Source organism: Ursus arctos, unplaced genomic scaffold (genome assembly GCF_023065955.2).
Source record: "Ursus arctos isolate Adak ecotype North America unplaced genomic scaffold, UrsArc2.0 scaffold_31, whole genome shotgun sequence".
NCBI lineage: Eukaryota > Metazoa > Chordata > Mammalia > Carnivora > Ursidae > Ursus > Ursus arctos.
This window is the reverse complement of record NW_026622997.1, coordinates 15,320,729-15,341,027: the sequence shown is the minus strand read 5'-3', so window position 1 is coordinate 15,341,027 and position 20,299 is coordinate 15,320,729. Positions and strand designations below refer to the sequence as shown.

General features: G+C 43.9%; 1 protein-coding gene across 3 annotated transcripts in view; it reads left to right on the top strand.

Moving 5' to 3' along the window:
* The window catches only part of NEDD9 (neural precursor cell expressed, developmentally down-regulated 9), a 181,988-nt gene extending 170,211 nt beyond the window's left edge, over positions 1-11,777 (top strand). For all 3 annotated transcript variants that reach the window (XM_026511491.4, XM_048225656.2, XM_026511490.4), the window contains 5 exons: positions 2,093-2,194; positions 2,862-2,963; positions 3,958-5,199; positions 6,567-6,656; positions 9,511-11,777. In XM_026511491.4, coding sequence (XP_026367276.1) covers positions 2,093-2,194; positions 2,862-2,963; positions 3,958-5,199; positions 6,567-6,656; positions 9,511-10,020 — 2,046 coding nt within the window. In that variant the 3' untranslated portion in view covers positions 10,021-11,777. The remainder of the gene's footprint in view (positions 1-2,092; positions 2,195-2,861; positions 2,964-3,957; positions 5,200-6,566; positions 6,657-9,510) is intronic.
* Positions 11,778-20,299: the final 8,522 nt, after the last annotated feature.

Here is a 20,299-nt window from a genome sequence, read left to right as displayed (position 1 = left end):
TTTCTTCCCCCCTTGTGGTTTTCACCATCTGTTTCTTTTAATGCATAAACAAGGAAAATGACTGGCTTGGAATGCAAAGTTTTTAAAAACCAGATGACCACAGGCATCCTCCAAATGAGAAAGAGAGAGCAAGTTGAGGTTTTGTGACATTTGTCAGGAAGTGAGAAGTTAAATACCGGGAAGCTCTAATGCTCCCTGCCAGGGGGATCCACAAAGACGAGGAAAAGCTTTGTCTAGGACCCCGCCTTTCTGAGGTCTTGCCATGTGTTTACATATCACCAAGGACTATTTTCAGATACCGGCACCACCCCCTCTATCTCCCAGCCCCCCACCCCTTCCCCATCTTTAAACTAAAGATGGAACCACTCAGCTGGCCTTCAGCATAACCAGCCTTGGTTTTCCATTAGTATTATTACTAACTTGGCAGCCTTGGACAGAATCCACTCTTAGAAACTTTCAGACTGAACAAAAGCTGTGTTGTGCACAGGTTTTATTATAAAGCCAAAATAGAGAGCTATAAATAGAGGGGCTGATGAGATACACTCAGAGAGGATACTTCACTTCTCTCCTGGACAATAGTGAGTGAAAAAAAAAAATCATATAAGGGCACTAGCAACACAGTGCGTTTTTCTTGAGCAAAGGGCACGCTGCTTTTAAAAGGAAGATTTGCTAGGCACAATACAGTGTCCACTCTGTAAATGGTTCTGTATGCTCCATGCCAACAAACTTGAAAGCCATAGATTCCTTTTTTTAAACCCAAGGCAGTGGAGAGATTTGATGGGATGGTGACCGCAATACTAATCTCCTTTACCTCCACTGCAAGAAGTAATGAGCTGCAGGCATCAGGGATTTCAGCGTTTCAGAGCTTCCCGGGGAGAAGGGCACTGGTGCTTTTGGCGGAGTTCCACCCACTTCAATATAAGCCGAACGCGAGCATTTTTCACATAGTTTTGTAGGCAGCCTGACGCCAGAATTTTCACATTAGGGAAAGGATAAAAGATGACGGTTTCTTAAGGAAGAGCCAACTCTTCCTAATTTACAATGCCCTTTCTCCAAAAAAAAAAAAAAAAAAAAAACAGACAAACAAACAACAACAACAAAAAAAACATGGGCAATACTAAGGGGGGGGTTGCTATTAGTCATTTGGGAGGCAGGGGTTAGGCAGACACAAGACCCTGGTCATTTAGAAGCCCTTGGAGGATTAAATACGTTTCCAAATGAGTTTCAGTTCAAGTAATTTCTCTGCCCGTGCTTCGGGACACGGTGAAGGACGGTAGATGGGAAAATCCGAGCCTACTGGGTGAGGTTCCTTTCATTGGCATTGGTTCTAGATGCCAGAGTTGTGACGGTGTGTTTGACTTCCCACATCCCTTGGACGTAGGTACTGTCTGGGAAGTCTGCTTCCCCAGTGGAAACAAGAAAATGATTAGAGACCTGAACTCTGTTCCGGGTGGTTCCCGACTCGTCTGTCATCTGTTTCAAGGGTTAGATTGAAAGCTCCTGGAGGCTTCTGAGAGCCAGCACTGCTTGAGCTGTTGGCTTCATAAAAGTACTCTAGTGACCTATGGAATTTTAGTTATAATCATAATAATGTCACATGAAGAGGCGTCCTGGGGAAGGCATGAGAGGAATTTTAAGTAGCTCAACTCTCTATTTGCATTATTCACTTTACAAATAGTTTCAGAGCCTTTTAAAAAAAAATGTGGGTTTTTTTTCATTGTGCTGTGGTTTTGCTGCTTCAAAGGGATGATCTAGGATCATAATTTAAAATTTCATAATTTAAAAATGGTTCTTCCTTAAGGTGCATCCTGGGAATTGAGACTTGGACCAACTTTGAGATGGTTTTGTCATCAGGAGGAAGAGGGATGGAGCTATTTCAGGGATTTGTTCTTTATTGGGATTCAAGAGAGGATTTAAAAGTGTTCTGACCTGATGTCTCCTTGTCTCCTTCCTTTTCTCTCTTCCCTTCCTTGTTTCTCTTTCTTTCTTTTTATGGGGGAGAGGTGACGGAGGAGTGCCTGGTTAGGAGGCTAAGAGAGTCACTCAGGACTGGGGCTTGGACTTTTACACGTCTGTGTCTTCCTGCCCACAGGTGATAACCCCCGTGAGGACAGGCCAGGGCTACGTGTACGAGTACCCGTCCAGATACCAAAAGGACATCTACGACATCCCTCCTTCCCACACCACTCAAGGGGTATGTACCAGCCCAGCCGGGGGGAGGGGAGGGCTTCAGGGTGACATTCCTTCAGGGCTAAAGAGCCAAGGGAAGTTCACCAGTTATGCACGTTTCACTTGAAGCTATCTATCCAGAAGCCATTTTCAACAATGCTATTTAAATTATGTTTTCTGGATTTGCTTAATCAGGAAATCCTAGTCCTTTATCTGACAAAGCTTTTGTCACTTATCATTTTCGTTCAGGAAATGTAAAATTTAAACTACAGTTTAAAACACAGACAGTGGGGCGCCTGGGTGGCTCAGCAGTGAAGCGACTGGCTTCGGCTCAGGTCATGATCCCAGGGTCCTGGGATGGAGCCCCATGTTGTCTGTCAGGGAGCCTGCTTCTCCCTCTCCCTCTCCCTCTGCCCCCAAGCTCTCTCCGTCACTCAATCTCTCTTCCTCAAACAAATAAATAAAATCTTTAAAAATAAACAAATAAAGTCCAAACGGTGTAGGTATTTCACGGAAGGTCATTTTTATATTCAATCAAAGTCAAAGAATATGAAATCTAAAAAGAAAAACTCTACCAACCCCTTATGACATAGAGCAAAGAGCAGATAAATCCACAGTGAAAGGCTTCGTAGTGTCAGAAATGACAAGTATATGCCATTTCCGTTCTGGGTAATGCAAGTGTTCGTCTTCAGGTGTACGATATCCCTCCGTCATCAGTGAAAGGCCCTGTGTTTTCGGTTCCCGTGGGAGAGATAAAACCTCAGAGCGTCTATGACATCCCTCCTACTAAAGGGGTAAGAGAGCTACCACAGAGCCGCACCAAAGGGGTGCGTGTGCGTGTGTCTGCGTGTGTGTCTATGTGTGTGTGTGCGCGTGTGTGTTTATTGGGGTAAAACAAGAAGGGCAAACCAAAGGCGGAAAACTAGTCTTTATGAGAGAGTGGATGGGAGGAAGGAAAGACAACGGCTAATGATAAGTCTAAGGATTCCAGGGGTGCCTGGCTGGCTCAGTCAGGGAGCATTCAACTCGCGATCTCGGGGTCGTGAGTTCGAGCCCATCAGGCATAGAGATTACTTTAAAAACGAAAGGAAAAAAATCTCAAAGGTAAGTCTAAGGATTCCACATTTAGAGGATTCTACTAAAAATGAGGTAGTCGAGAAGGAGAGCCAGTAGGAAGGTAAAATAATTCAGTTTGGCAAGCAGTGAACATCCTCCTATCTCTGGGCAGTGTTACAGCGTCCTCAGTCCGTAGACAGGGGTTGCTGCATTTGATGCACTCTCTCGTCCGCTGGGGTACGGCCCGCACAGGAAGTACAGCTCCCCTTATTGTCCAGAGAAGGGAACGGTGTGTTAGAACATTGAAGCGACGTACTCAGCATCTCACAGCTGACAGATCCAGGGAGAGACCTCCACTCTTCCAACGCCTCGTCTCCTCCCATGTGGGAATGCGCAGTCTGCCTCCCCGCCTGGATCAGCCGAGGAAGGAAACCCAGGAGGTGGTCAGAAACGCAGGACTGGGACCCCGGGAGGGCAACTCAGCCAGGAGGGGTCCACACACAAGCAGCACTGAGGCCATGGGAAGGGTGCTCCTGTCCAAGATGAGGGAAGTGAGAACACAGCAGAGCAGAGCCTTGGAAAACACGGGCCAGAAGTGGGGGGAAGGTAAAAAGCCAGGAGCCAGTGATGAGCGGTGAGAATTCTAGCCTCGTTTTAAGGTCCTTCTCAGTTTCTGCATGTGCGCATGAGCCAGCCAAATGCATAGTAGCCCCTTTTCTACTTATTTTTCAGGTGTATGCCATTCCACCCTCTGCTTGCCGGGATGAGGCAGGGCTTAGGGAAAAAGAGTATGATTTCCCCCCTCCAGTGAGACAAGCTGGAAGGCCGGACGTCAGACCCGAGGGTGTGTATGACATCCCCCCAACCAGCACCAAGCCGATGGGGAAGGACCTTCACATAAAATATAACTGTGATGCTCCGGGAGCCGCTGACCTGGCGACACGGAGACACCAGAGCGTCTCGCTGAACCACCCTCCCTCACAGCTGGGACAGTCCCTGGGCCCCCAGAACGATGCATACGACATCCCCCGAGGGGTTCAGTTTCTGGAGCCGCTGGCGGAAACCAGTGAGAAAGCAAACCCCGAAGAAAGAGACGGCGTTTACGACGTTCCCCTGCACAACACCCCAGATGCCAAAGGCTCTCAGGATGTGGTCGATGGTATCAACCGGTTATCTTTCTCCAGCACGGGCAGCACCCGGAGCAATATGTCCACTTCTTCCACCACCTCCAAGGAATCTTCCTTGTCGGCCTCCCCATCTCAGGACAAAAGGCTCCTGCTGGATCTGGACACAGCCATCGAGAGACTCCACCGACTCCAGCAGAGCCTGGAGGTGGGCGTCTCCAGCCTCATGGCGCTGGTGACCACGGACTGGCGGTGTTACGGATACATGGAACGACACATCAACGAGATCCGCTCCTCCGTGGACAAGGTGGAGCTGTTCGTGAGGGACTACCTCCATTTCGCCAAGGGGGCTGTAGCAAACGCCTCCTGCCTCCCCGAACTCCTCCTTCACAACAAAATGAAGCGGGAGCTCCAAAGAGTGGAAGACTCCCACCAGATTCTGAGCCAGACCAGCCACGACTTAAATGAGTGCAGCTGGTCCCTGAATATTCTGGCCGCCAACAAGCCCCAAAACAAGTGTGATGACCTGGACCGGTTCGTGATGGTGGCAAAGACGGTGCCCGATGATGCCAAGCAGCTCACCACAACCATCAACACCAACGCAGAGGCCCTCTTCAGACCGGGCCCTGGCAGCTCGCACGCGAAGAGTGGGTCCGAGAACATCATGAACTCCACGGAGTACCCACACGCTGCGTCCCAGATGCACCTGCTGCATCCTGGGGACCACAAGGCCCCAGCCCTCAACAAGCCACTGCCGCCGAGCCTGGGCAAGGACCAGCCTCCTGACTGTAGCAGCAGCGATGGCTCTGAAAGGAGCTGGATGGATGACTATGACTACGTCCACCTACAGGTAAGGAAACCAGGCTCGTAAGCGCCGATGTTCACATTCAGGGAGCCTGGGAGTGATGCGCAGCGGCTGTTAGGCTGGACTGCCAGCGGCGAGAGCATGGCTAATGGTTCGCGAGTAGAATTCGTAGTTCACGTGCGGAGGCGACATTGTACAGTAGGAAGGATGCTGTCCTGAGAGTGCTGAGTCCTCGGTTCTAGACCTTTCCCTGACACTAACTGTGTGATGGATATATTGAACCTCCCTGGGCTGTCATTTCCTCATTTGCAAAGTGAATGGAGCGTGGGGTTGGAGTGATTCATTGATACTCCTCGGGCAAGCCGGAAGGGACCCCCAAGTAGGAACGTGGGCCCACAGATTATCACACCAGCCCCACCTCTGTTTGCATTTTATGATAGAGTTCTGCATATTTGAAAAAGGAGGGAGGCACTCTTAAGGAAAAAAAAAATGAAAACTCTAGATTAGAGAAATTCTCAGGCCCCTTCGGCTCTATAATGTGCGTGTTTGTGTGGTTAATTACTTACAGAAAAACTTCACCCCACCTCAGGCTTACCTTGAGGAACACTGCGCCTTTGTCAGCTGACCTAGAATGTCACCAGCACACGGGAAATTGGGCAGGCACAGACTGCCTCCTACAAGTGGAAATTCCACCATGTTGACCTGGGATCCCTTTCACTTTGGGGAATTCAAACATTTGACCAAGATCCGTTATTTAGAATTTGGTGTGCCATCTTCTTCGGCCATTCCTTTCATTTGACTGAGAGGGATCGATCGTCCTGAGAACTGTTGAACTAACTACAGTTCCTGAGCATATAGGAGACTGGGGAAAGGAGAGAGCTGGGCCCTGTCTCCCTACCCCCACCCCCCACTGCTAAGGAAAGGCGCAGGAGAGAGTAGAAAGGGGCATTCACCATTCCCCTAGCGGGTTGTTCAGCTCTGCATATTAGGAAATACTAATTTGGTGTAGAGTTGTAGATGATTCAGAGACCAGGAGTGCAGAGTGGACCCCATTTAGACCTGCATTGGGTTTACGGGTTTGCATTTAATCTGTTAGAGAAGAACCCTCAGAAAGAGGACTGCATAAGGAGGTTTGAAGGGGAGCGTGGATCTCCCAAAATGGTAAAGTGGAGCGGAGATCGTGGCACCCCACGTGGAAACGGATTTTAGTTTTCAGCCCTGCCCTACACAGGAACTCTGGATGTCTGGCAGGGGTCGCACCATCCCCATCTGGCATTCATAGGGCCTAAGAGGGCCGAAGAGGGCCGAAGCAATAGAAAACTAAAGGGTATTTACACATTTGTCAGTGAAAGTGTTAGCACAAGTGAATCACAGGGGTGATGTAATGTTTTCTTTATGTTGAAAAATAATAGGGGAAGGAGGAGTTTGAGAGGCAACAGAAAGAGCTGCTGGAAAAAGAAAATATCATCAAACAGAACAAGATGCAGCTGGAGCACCATCAGGTAAGGTCAACCAGGACAGAGCCGACCTAGTACTGCAGATTTCCTGCTTCGTAAGGAAGGTAGTCCTTCAGAAGATCACGATTTTGGTCCTTCCAGCACACTTGGGCATAAATAAGCTGCAAGGCTTGGGGTGCCTGAGTGGCTCAGTGGGTCAAGCGTCTGACTCTTGGTTTTGGCTCAGGTCATGATCTCAGGGTTGTGAGATCCAGCCCCATGTTGGCTCTGTGGCTCTGTGTTCAGTGCGGAATCTGTTTGGGATTCTCTCTCCCTCTGCTCCTCCCTGCATGCTCTCTCTCTCTCGAATAAATGAATCTTTAAAAAAAAATAATAAGCTCTGGGGCACCTGGGTGGCTCAGTCAGTTGAGTGTCCGACCCTTGATTTCAGCTCAGGTCATGATCTCAGGGTCGTGGGATCGGGCCCCAAGTCCGTCTGGCTCCCCACTCAGTGGGGAGTGCTTCTCTCGCTTTCTCCCTCTTTCTCTCTCTTTCTCCCTCTTTCTCCCTCTCCCACTGTCCCTTCCCCACCCCCACTCTCTCTCTCAAATAAATAAATCTTTAAAAATAATCATAATAATAAGCTCCAAGGCTTATAATAGGGGATAAGAACAAAGAGAAAGTTTATAACTTTAGCAATCCAGCTGGTGTACCTGGATTATCTCTAAACAGCCATTTTTCCAGGTTACTTCTGTATGTCTAACATATTAGGACTCTTTGGGTTAAGGTTGTTGGTCTCAAGAAGCAAGTCCCACTCAAGCTAGCCCAAGCAAACAGGTTTTACAGTGAGGCCATGGGAGGGGAGTGCAGGAAGAGAAAATGCAGATACAGCCAAGTCCGATGAGAGCTAGGACTGAATTCTCTCTCCTTCTTGTACTTCCTTTTCTCTAAATCTGCTTCCTTCTCCTCTATTGTCTGACAGTTTCCTCTGCTTATCTACTCATTTGGCTCCCATTGAACTTTACAGAACCCATAAATGGCCACTCAAAGTCCTTTTTAAAGTAGACTTTTCATCTCAGCATCCACAGCGGGGATAGCTCCTCACTGTGGTTCATCAAATTCCTTAAAAAAAAAAAAAAAAGAGTCCGATTGGGCCACCTCTCTCTGTCTCTCTCCTACAACACAAGCCTATGGCTTGGCTATTCTTGGTCCAATCTGAGAGAATGAGGGCAGGATCAAATGTGTTCAGAATACAACCAAGCCCTCAAACAAGGGATTTGGGCAAGGCAGGTTCACTCAAGAGTTGGGCATGAGTGGGGCTGATAATGGCAAGTATTGCTGGTACAGGGCGTAAAAATAAAAGAGTAATGGATTGAGGACTTACATGCCTTTTAAGTTGAAATGAAATGACATGTAGAGACATGAACTGTCACACTGCACTCAGGAAACCAGAGTTCCTTTTTTTTTTTTTTTAAGATATTTTATATTATTATTATTATTATTATTTTTAGAGAGAGAGCACAAGAGTGAGTGGGGTGGGGGAGGGGCAGAGGGAGAGGAGAGAGAGAATCTCAAGCAGACTCCGCACTGAGTGCGGAACCCAATGAGGGGCTCCATCTCACAACCCTGAGATCATGACCTGAGCTGGAATCAAGAGTCAGTTGCTTAACCGACTGAGTCACCCAGGCGCCATAGGAAACCAGAGTCCTAATCCTTGCTTTCTGACCAGCCAACCCTGTGACCTTAGGCAAGTCATTTAACCTCCCTGAACTTCAGTTACTTCTATATAAAATGAGAAAATCCCCCCACCTCTCCATCTAATAAGATGATATATTTATGAACGTATCTGCAAAAGCATAAGCGAAATATCTTCAAACATCACCCTGTATCTGTTTATGTCTGCTTTGGCATTTGGCCAAGTAGGACTGCAAGGCTTTAGGGAACTTGTTGAAACCATAGTGATTTCTAAAGCAGATTCTGTTGAAAAGGAAAACTCACTGTGCATTTCTTGGGGGAGACGCTGGATGAGTTTAATCCCTACTCTGACTGAGCTCTCTCTTGGAGCAGAAGATCATGGAGTCCTAGGCTCAGATCACATGTAGTCCTTACCTGCAAAAGAAGGGTCTCTCCTGAGATTTGGTGGAATAGCATAAGATTATTATAACTGCAGTTTAAATAATACACCAGCAGGGAACTGTAAGGAAGGAAGAAAGCTAACACTCATTGAGTCTGACTGTGTGCAAGGTTCTTTTCTTTCAACAGCTCTGGGTAGCTAAGTGCTCTGATGAACAATTAGCGTTCAGATTCCCTTAGAGAAGCTCTTTTCCACACTGCACATGTATTTATAGGCGTTACTCTCCCGTAGTACTGCATAATAACATTTACAAATCTTGACTGAAAGAGTCGGAGAAACAGAAAGGGGTCATGGATGGTCATTTATCGAAGAGTCTGGAAGGGACAGAGTCAAGACTTTCCCAGAGAAGGAGCCAACTGTCAGTGATTTACTTGATAAAGAGATCCCTCCATTTGATTTTCCCTCCCCACCACTCAACGTTCAATAAACATTTACATAGAGGTGGAAATACGCCAAACACCATTCTAAGCACTTTGTAAATGTTAACTCATGGAAGTCTCATAAAGGTGCAGGTAACAGAGCTGAGTAGAAAAGCTAGCTGCCTTCCCGCCTTAGCGCAGAAGAGACGGATACCCAACCACAGGGGCCTGAGCTAGGGGATTTCTTCTCGATCCTCTTTTTCAAACTCTACGTTTTACAGTTTAGGAAAGCAAAGCCTCCCATCTAATGAGCACTTGCCACTTACGAGGGATTGAAACCCCTGTCCTTGAACTCCGAGCCCTGGTTCAGTTCCAGGACTGCACACTGCCTTCCCCTTCACGAGGTCTGCTTTTCTCTCCCTTGCAGCTAAGTCAGTTCCAGTTGTTGGAACAAGAAATCACCAAGCCGGTGGAGAACGACATCTCCAAGTGGAAGCCTTCTCAGAGCCTCCCGACCACAAACAGCAGCGTGGGTGCTCAGGATCGGCAGCTGCTCTGCTTCTACTACGACCAGTGCGAGACCCATTACATCTCCCTCCTCAACGCCATCGACGCCCTCTTCAGCTGCGTCAGCTCGGCGCAGCCCCCGCGCATCTTCGTGGCCCACAGCAAGTTTGTCATCCTGAGCGCACACAAACTGGTGTTCATTGGGGACACGCTGACAAGGCAGGTTGCCGCCCAGGACATTCGCAACAAAGTGATGAACTCGAGCAACCAGCTCTGCGAGCAGCTCAAGACGATCGTGATGGCGACCAAGATGGCGGCCCTCCATTACCCCAGCACCACGGCCCTGCAGGAGATGGTGCACCAAGTGACAGACCTGTCCAGGAACGCCCAGCTCTTCAAGCGCTCTTTGCTGGAGATGGCCACCTTCTGAGAGGAGAAGGAGGGAAAGAGGGACTGAGTGCGCTACCAAGGAAAACTGGAAATGCTATCTGGTTTTTGTAAATGTTATCTATTTTTGTAGATAATTTTATATGAAAATGAACTATTTTAACATTTTGTGGGTTAGACAACATTCAGAAATTCAGGGAGCTAGAGGGGGAATTTTTTTTTTCTTGTGTGGTTCTTATGTGTATGCCTGTGTAATGTTCGTTTGTAGATGTTTGTCCGATACATTCCAACAGAAAACATGAATGAAGAAGCACCTTAGTAAGCACGTCGTAATGCTGCATTTTTTCCCTTTTTTTTCCCTAAGGAAGCATACCAGCTAGTTATAATATTGCTCTACATATACTAGCAATTATTCTGAGCCTGTCACTTCCAAGTCTGGGAAGCACAGTATACGTGTAAGTGTTCACCTCCCAATAACCAGGCATGGCATGACTTGTTCTTGTTTGGAAACCCCTTTCAGAATTGACCGTCTTGGGCCCATTGTGGCAAAATGCCTCACTTGTCATTGAAAAAGCCCTTTTATAAAAGAAGTTCCAGGAGGTACACGTTAATCCAAGCACCGGTATTTTAGAAGTAGGCAGAGGCCATATCCCCAGCTAGGGCTGGTTGTTTCAACACAGAGAGGACATCACAATCAAGGAAAGCAAATGTTTTCCCCAGGGCTTTTGATCATCTGCGTTTATGAGTGACTTGGCCGTGAGGTTTTCCAAAGGGTGTTTTTAGATTTGCAAAAACCATATTATTTGCAGCAGGAATTCATAAAGACATGTCAGACTATGACTGTCCACAAAAAGAAGGGATGGTTCCATCTGCCAGTTGTAAGTAGAGGCCGTTCTGACTCTCAACATTCACTTAGGGGCTACTACCTCCATTACCTGAGGAAAACAGGCCCGTTCCTGGGTCACTTAAAGGTTAGAGCCACCAGGCCACATCTTACTCTAAGGAAATTCATTGCTTGATCTTACACCCTCCTTAAAACATGCAGCTGCTGACCCGACACTCAGCCCATCCAGTCTTTACAATTCTGTCTGGCCCATGACCCTGTGTAAACAGCCCACCACCGTCTTACAGCTCATCACAGAGCCCATTCCATAGTCTGTCCCATTATACCTGCTGGTGTTGGCACAGCACAGACACACCCACGAGCCATCAGATTGATCTTGAAACAAATGAAATACTTCCTACCTAGTGGGTAAATGTATTCATATATTAACAAGTCAGGAAGCATGTCATCTGTAGGCTTTCCGTCCAGCTCTTATTTAATGGTTCTAGTCTAGCCTATTTGAAAAGGTTTTTATTTGCCATATATGCCTTGACTTAATTAAGCTTACTTGTTTTAAACAACCAAATCATTGGAAAAGGAAAGGATTTAAGAGAGAAGAATGTGTGATCTAAGTGTGAGAAAAAATCAGCAAAACATCCCAGAAGCTGCTTTTCGAAACAACCATTATTGTAGTTCTCCAAGCTCTGTGCTGTCAAGAGATGATTAAAAGTTGTACCATTTTATGACAAGAAAGCATGTGAGAAGAAAGGAGATTGCTGAAAACCAACTCGGCAGGAGCTGAAAGGTGTCCCTATAGAGTCCATTGTACAATGTGTGTTTCTTAGGAGATGACAGACTTGTTTTAAGCTAAGGGGTGACATTTCACGTTTTCAAAACCAAAATTTCAATCTGTATTAGTCTCTTCCCCATCTTGTATGTAAAGGCTATTTTTAAATCATTAAATTTTTCGATCTCAATTTCCACAGGCACGGGGTTTTCTTTTCCCTGTTCTTGTCTTTGTCACAGAATTGCGTGTTGGCGTATTTGGGCACTCCCAATAGAGAAAGTTAAATTATGGTTATCGTATCAATACTATAGATCTGGATTTTTTAGGAAAATTGAGAGTTATTTATTTTTTCACTTTGTATCACTTCGGAGTGTATTTACATTTGAAGAAAATTCTGGGGTCTGTGAACATTGCCAAACCCAAATATTTGGAACAAGGCTTAGCTTCACCAGAAAGCCTGTACATTTAAGTGATAGGTAGAATGATTTCTGCTATCATAATATGAATGTTGCCATTCATGACGTTTTAGAATCAAAGAGAATGACTTAATTCATTTTGGAATAGACATAAAAAACTGTTAAAAGAAAACTTTTTTTGATGAAAATTAGAGATTCATAACCACATAAATTATTTTTAATGCTTAGCCTACTCTTTCACACAGGTAGCCTACTGAGATTTATAGGTAAGGTATTTGAACATACCTTGTATTATTTTGCCCACATCTATAAGTATGAATTGATTTTCAAGAAAAGTGTCAAGGCACTTCAGTGGGGATAGGAGTCTTTTGAAAAAATGGTGCTGGAACAACTAGAACTCTCCATGGAAAAAAATGAGTACTTACCTTACAGCCTACACAAAAATGAAATGGATCATAGACTTAACCCACAACCCACAAACCAGGAGAAAATATTGCACTGCATACATCAGCCAAGAATATTTATCAGAATGAGGAAACAATGACATTTTTCTAAATGGGCGAAAAATGTGAACAGAAACCTCACAAAAGAAGACATCTGAATGGGCAATAAGTAAATGAACTATAAACACACCAAAAAGAGTCACTAAAATTAAAAAAGGCAACTCGATGGACAGGGGAGCTATGATACAAATGCTTTGGAAAATAGACGGGCAGTTCCTTAAAATATTAAATCTATGCCTACCATACAACCTAGGAATTCCTCTCCTAGGTATTTACTCAAGAGATTTAAAAACGTATGTCCACTCAAAGACTTGAAGAAGAATGTTCATAGCAGCTCTATTTGGAATAGCCAAAAGCTAGAAACAACCCAAATGCTCATCTGTGTGAATGAATAAAACCACTGTGGTATACCCACACATGGAATACTACACAGAAACAAAAAGGAACCAAAAAAATTGAAACAAAAACAACACGAATGAATTCCAAAACCATCTCTATGCGTAAAAGAAGCCAGACAGAACAGAATACACACGGTGTTTCCATTTACACAAAATTCTAAAAATGCAAACTACAGTGACAGGAAGCCAATCAGTGGTGTCCTCCAAAGAGGAGGGGGTGGGAGGGATTACAATGGAGCTCGGGGAAATTTTGGGAATGATGAAAATGCCCATTTTCTTGATTGTGGTGATGGCTTTGCAGGTATACACATGTCAAAACTCATCAGATTATACACTTGAAATACATACAGTTTATTCTTTTGTTAATTATGACTTATTTTAAGTAAGTGGTCTAAACACTCCAATTAGAAGTCAGAGATTCTCAGACTGGGCTTTTTTTGTTTGTTTTTTTTAACATACAATGTGTTCTTTGTTTCAAGGATACAGGTCTGTGATTCATCAGTCTTACACAATACACAGTGCTCACCACAACACATACCCTCCCCAGTGTCCATCACCCATCCACCCTATCCCTCCTACCCCCCTCCACTCCAGCAACCCTCAGTTTATTTCCTGAGATTAAGAGTCTCTTATGGTTTGTCCCCCTCTCTGGTTTCATCTTGTTTCATTTTTTTCCTCTCTTTCCCTATGACCCTCTGCCTGTTTCTCAAATTCCACATATCAGTGAGATCACACGATAATTGTCTTTCTCTGATTAACTTATTTCACTTAGCATAATACCCTCTAGTTCCATCCACATTGTTGCAAATGGCAAGATTTCAATTTTTGATGGCTGCATAATATTCCATTGTGTGTGTGTGTGTGTGTGTGTGTGTGTGTGTGTGTGTGTGTATTTATATATACATATATATACCACATCTTCTTTATTCATTCATCTGTCAATAGACATCTGGGCTCTTTCCATAGTTTGGCTGTTGTGGATATTGCTGCTATGAACGTTGGGATGCAGGTGCCCCTTCAGATCACTACATTTGTATCTTTGGGGTAAATACCCAGTAGTGCAATTGCTGGGTCATAGGGTAGCTCTATTTTCAACTTTTTGAGGAACCTCCATACTGTTTTCCAGAGTGGCTGTACCAACTTGCATTCCCACCAACAGTGTAAGAGGGTCCCCCCTTCTCCACATCCTCACCAACATCTGTTGTTTCCTGACTTGTTAATTTTAGCCATTCTGACTGGTGTGAGGTGCTATCTCATTGAGGTTTTAATTTGTATTTCCCTGATGCCAAGTGATGTTGAGCACTTTTTTATGTGTCTGTTGGCCATTTGGATGTCTTCTTTGCAGAAATGTCTATTCATGTCTTCTGCCCATTTCTTGATTGGATTATTTGTTCCTTGGGTGTTGAGTTTGATAAGTTCTTTATATATTTTGGATACTAGCCCTTTATATGATATGTCATTTGCAAATATCTTCTCCCATTCTGTTGATTATCTTTTGGTTTTGTTGACTATTTCCTTTTCTGTGCAAAAGCTTTTTATCTTGATGGAGTCCCAATAGTTCATTTTTGACCTTGCTTCCCTTGCCTTTGACGATGTGTCTGGGAAGAAGTTGCAGCAGCCTGCATTTTTTTTTAAAAAAGCAAGACTAAACTATATACTATTTAAATGACACGTACATTAAATAAAAATACACAAATGAGTTTAAAAGCAAAGGGATAGAAAGAGATGTATCATGTACATTGTGATTTAAAAAAGAAAAAGCTGGGGTTGCTAGATTGGCAGACAAAGTAGAATTGAGTACAGGGACAAAGGAGGACATTTCATGATAAAAGGGTCAACTCATTCAAAAAAAAAAAAAAAAGCAAAACATTACTAACTGTGTACGTACCTAGTCACAAAGTTTCAAAATATATGAAGCAAAAACTGATATAACTGAAAGGAGAAATGGAAAATCTGTAATTATAGGTGGAGATTTAGATAACTCCTGTCTCAGTAATTAATAGAACAAGTAAACAAATATCAGTAATAACTGGTAAAAATGGAGCAGCTGGAACTCCCCTACTCTGCTGGTAGGGATGTAAAATGGTGCAACCATTTTTGAAAATAGTTTGGCAATCTCTTATAAAGTTAAACATACACTTACCATATAACCCAGCAATGCCAATCATAGGTATTTACCCAAGAGAAATTAAAATATGTATGTCCACATTTTTAAAAAGCTGCTTTATTCATCATAGTCCCAATGAAGACAATCCAATGGTTTCAACAGGTGAGTAGATAATTGTGGTCTATTCATACAATGGAAAACTATCCAGCAATAAAAAGGGAATGGATGGCAGTAATTTCTTTGACACCAGCCATAGTAACATTTTTCTAGATTTGTCTCTCCTGAGGCAAGGGAAACAAAAGCAAAAATAAACTATTGGGACTATATCAAAATAAAAAGCTTCTGCACAGCAAAGGAGACAATCAGCAAAACAAAAAGGCCAACCTGTGGAAAGGGAGAAGATATTTGCAAATGACATAACCAAAAAGGGGTTAATATCCAAAATATATAAAGAACTTATACAACTCAATACCAAAAAAATAAATAAACCAATTTAAAAATGGGCAGAAGACAGGTACAGACATTTCTCCAAAGAGATACAGGTGATCAAGAGACACATGAAATATGTTCCACATCACTAATCATCAGGGAAATGCAAATCAAATCCACAGTGAGATATCACCTCACACCTGTCAGAATAGCTAAAATCAAAAACATAAGAAACAGCAAGTGTTGTGAGGACATGGAGAAAAAGGAACCCTCGTGGGGCACCTGGACGGTACAGTCGGTTGAGCATCAGGCTCTTGGTTTTAGCTCAGGTCATGATCTCAAGGTGGTGAGCCCCATGTCAGGCTCCGAGCTCAGGCAGGAGTCTGCTAAAGTTTCTCTCTCCATCTCCCTCTGCCCCTCCCTGCTCACTCTGTTTCTCTGTCTCTCTCTCTCATGAATAAATAAATCTTTAAGGAAACTTTGTGCACTGTTGGTGGGAATGCAAGCCGGGCAGCCACTGGAAAACAGTACGGAGATTCCTCAAAAAATTAAACATAGAATTACAACATGATCAAGTAATCACACTATTTACCAAAAGAATACAAAAACACTAATTCAAAAAAGACATACGCACCCCTACGTTTATTGCAGCATTATTTACAATAGTCAAATTATGGAAGCAGCCCAAGTATCTATTGATAGATGAATGGACAAAGAAGGGTGATATATGTATGTGTGTGTGTACATACACACACAATGGAATATTGCTCAGCCTTAAAAAAGAATGAAATCTTGCCATTTGCAACAACATGGATGGAGCTAGAGAGTATAATGCTAAGTGAAATAAGTCAGAGAAAGACAAATACCATATGATTTCACTCATATGTGGAATTTAAAGAAATCGAACAAACAAAGAAAAAGAGACAAACCAAGAAACAAACTCTTAACTATAGAGGACAGACTGATAGGGGAGGTGGGAGGATGGGTGAAATAAGTGAAAGGGATTAAGAATACACTTGCCATGATAAGCACTGAGGAACGTATGGAATTGTTGAATCATATTGTACACCTGAAACTAATATAACACTGTATGTTAACTACCAAAAAACAAAAACAAAAAAACAGGCAACCAAACCAAAAAATAAATAAAAAGGAGTGAACTAATTATACACGTAACAGCATGAATGGATCAATCTTAGAAACACTTTGCAGGAAGAAGCCACCCAAATAAAGAGTAAATATATATAAAGCTCTAGAAAACACAAATCTAATTTGTAGTAACAGAAATCAAATCAGTAATTTCCTGAAGTCAAGGGTGGGAGTTGGGAATAATCTGGAAAAGAGCACAAAGGAACTTACTGGTGTGATCGGTCTATTTTATTTCAGTGTTGTATACTTATAATGTAAATGTTTTGCCATGTGCACTGTCCAATGCAGTACCCAATAGTCACATGTGGCTTTTGAGCATTTGAAAGGTGATTAGTACAACCAAGGAACAGTTTTTAATTTCAGTTAATTTTAAATAGCTACATGTGATGGGGCGCCTAGGTGGCTCAGTTGGTTAAGCGTCTGCCTTCAGCTCAAGTCATGATCTCAGGGTCCTGGGATTGAGCCCCATGTTGGGCTCCCCGCTCAGTGCAGAGTCTACTTGTCTCTCTCTCCCTCTGCTCCTCCCCCCACTTGTGCATGCTCTCTCTTTCTCTCATAAATAATCTTTATTTTTTATAATAATTTTTTATTATATTATGTTAGTCACCCTAGTTTTTGATGTAAAGTTCCATGATTCACTACTTGCGTATAACACCCAGTGCACCATGCAACATGTGCCCTCCTTACTACCCATCACCAGCCTATCCCATTCCCCCACCTGCCTCCCCTCTGAAGCCCTCAGTTTGTTTCCCAGAGTCCATAGTCTCTCATGGTTCATTCCCCATTCTGCTTACCCCCCCTTTCTTCTTCCCTTTCTTCTCCTACCGATCTTCCTACTTCTTATGTTCCATAAATGAGTGAAGCCATATGATAATTGTCTTTCTCTGCTTGACTTATTTCGCTTAGCATTATCTCCTCCAGTCCCGTCCATGTTGCAGCAAATGTTGAGAAATCGTTCTTTTTGATGGCTGAGTAATATTCCATTGTATATATGGACCACATCTTCTTAATCCAGTCATCTGTTGAAGGGTATCTTGGCTCCTTCCACGATTTAGCTATTGTGGACATTGCTGCTATGAACATTGGGGTGCATATGGCCCTTCTCTTCACTACGTCTGTATCTTTGGGGTAAATACCCAGTAGTGCAATGGCTGGATCATAGGGTAGCTCAATTTTAAATAAATAATCTTTAAATAGCCACATGTGGTTAGTGGCTACCATACTGAACAACTACTATATCTACATCTTGAATCTTAGGGTAATTATGCAAATGCAGGTATTTGCCAAAATTCTAATACACACGCGAAATGGGTGCACATTATCGTATGTTAGTCATAGCTTAATAAAGTTGATTTTAAAAACACGTAAAGCAGGGGCCCCTGGGTGACTCAGTTGGTTAAGGGTTTGCCTTCAGCTCAGGTCATGATCCTGGAGTCTTGGGATTGAGCCTCAAGTCAGGCTCCCTGCTCAGCCAGGAGTCTGCTTCTCCCTCTGCTCCTCACCCCTCCACCCTGCTTCTGTTCTCTCACTCACTCTCTCTCTGTGAAATAAATAAATAAAAATCTTTTTTTAAAAAAAAGAAGTAAAGCATTTCCCAACTAACTCTAATGTTCCTTTTTTTTTTTTTTCAAACCAATATTACCCGTTAATTCACAGAAATACTGGAAGGCCCGACAAAAAGAAGGTCAAATCAGAAAGTTCAGCTTTTTAGTGTCAACCCTGGGGCTAGTTCAAGAGCCATCAGGAAGACAAGGGCACTTTCCTGCTCCCCTAGTCAGTAAAAGTCATAAACCACATCTACATTCTTCGCAGTTTTTGAGGAAATATGACAAAAGAACTGTTGCCATTCACCAGAGGACATGAAAAACAAGGATGCATGTATTCATTGAACATTTCCTGCCTGGCCGCCAGAGCTGGCGGGATGGGCTGCCGCATCAAGGCAACAGCGAGGCGTCCCAGCCCGGGGAGCCTTCAGCCTCCCAGCCTCCCAGCCTCCCAGCCAGGGTCTCTACCTGCTCAGCAAACAGCTGCTCCAGCAGAGCAGGAAAGCAAGGGAAGACCTGCTCTCTGCTTTTCTTTGTTTGAAACCAAAAGTAAACATGCCTTTGCAACAATTTAAGGCAGATTTCAGACAAAAGCCCAACAGAAGGTCAATCCTGCATGAGGAGCTTTAAAATAAAAGTACTTTTATGATGGGAACCAAGAAAGTGATAGAAAAATAAAATACATATAGATAGAAAGGAAAATAAAGTCCAAGACAGACTGTCTGGCCTATCCAGGGATTTAATCTAAGAGGTGCTTAACACAGGGCAAGGCTTCCTGAAGAGGCCGCCATGATGATGCAGGCAAATACCAGCTTTGTTCTGAAAACGGCTCTCTGCGGTGTGGGGGGAGTGAGGAGGGGCCTTGAGGATCCTGAAAGCTCAGTTAGGAAGCTCTTGTATCAGTTCTAGGAGAAAGGGCAAAGGTAGCCTGGACTAAAAAGGAGCCAGAAGCAGACAGATTCCAGGTGTATGGGAAAGGAACTCAAGGTGATTGATGCACTCACTGCACATGGCGCCCTGTGGACAGGGAGTGAGGCTAAGAGTTTCTGGTTTGGGCATCGGGACAGACGTGGACCCTTTCTGAGCTAGGAAACCCCCAAGTTCTCCACATCTCCACGGAAGCAACCTGTGGTGAGCGCTCTCCCAGCCTGGCCCTGACCACAAGGCTGGGCAAAGAACAAGAGGGAGCAAGCAACGCTTTCCAAGAAATGCCAAGCCGTATCAGGAGAAGACTGTGAAGTCCATCTTCTTTCCTCCCAGGTCCTAAACGTGTAGGCACATGCTGATTTCGTGGTTGAAAAAAAGAAAAGAAAAGAAAAAAACAACCTTGAGAGGGTTTTAATGAGTAGAGGCCAGCATACAGGGGAGAAACCTTCAAAAAGGGGCAACTGAAAAAAATTTAGCACACTGACTTTTATCTCAGGGTTTACTGTTACCAGTCTCTAAAACAAATTCCTCTGCAGCCTGGAGGGAAGAAAAAGCCCATACCTCACAACACGATTTAAGCCCATCTCCTAACAACTATAATTAAGAAAACTGAGTTAACAGAAAGGGCACCCTCGTTTGTCTCCTCGCGGACAATTTTCCAGGGAGACAAGAGTCAGCAAGGAATGATGTTAAATGAAAACATACCCCTAATTTTCTCTGGCCTGCCTGGCAGTTAGGATACCATCAGACACCAGACACCATCTCTCCCTCCCCCGGCAGCTACCATGAAAAAGCAGTTTATGAGTCTCCTTTATGACCCAGGGAGCATAACAGAGGTTTTTCAGAACTGCCTGAGCCCTTTGTGATTTCAACCCCTATTAAACAAGTTGAAGTCTCTAAGAACAATGGCTTTGAGTGGGACATTTTAAACACTGCAAAGAGAAGCAACGTATTCCACATCTTGCACAACGTTGAAATACCAAGACAAAGGATTGGTGTGGGTATACTTTTAGGAGGATGTAAAAATGTAAATGGACAACTTAGTTAAGGTTGTCCTTCCCCGCTCTGGGCAATTATTTCCACCTATCTGTCTAGACATCCAATCAACACTAGGAAAAAAACCCAAGATTTGACAAAAGAAGGTTTTAGTTGAATAATGGGTCCCCCAATCCTGTTTGCAAAAGGAAAATCAACAAGCAAGAAAACAAAAGGTCTGCAAAGAACATTCAGAAGAGGGCC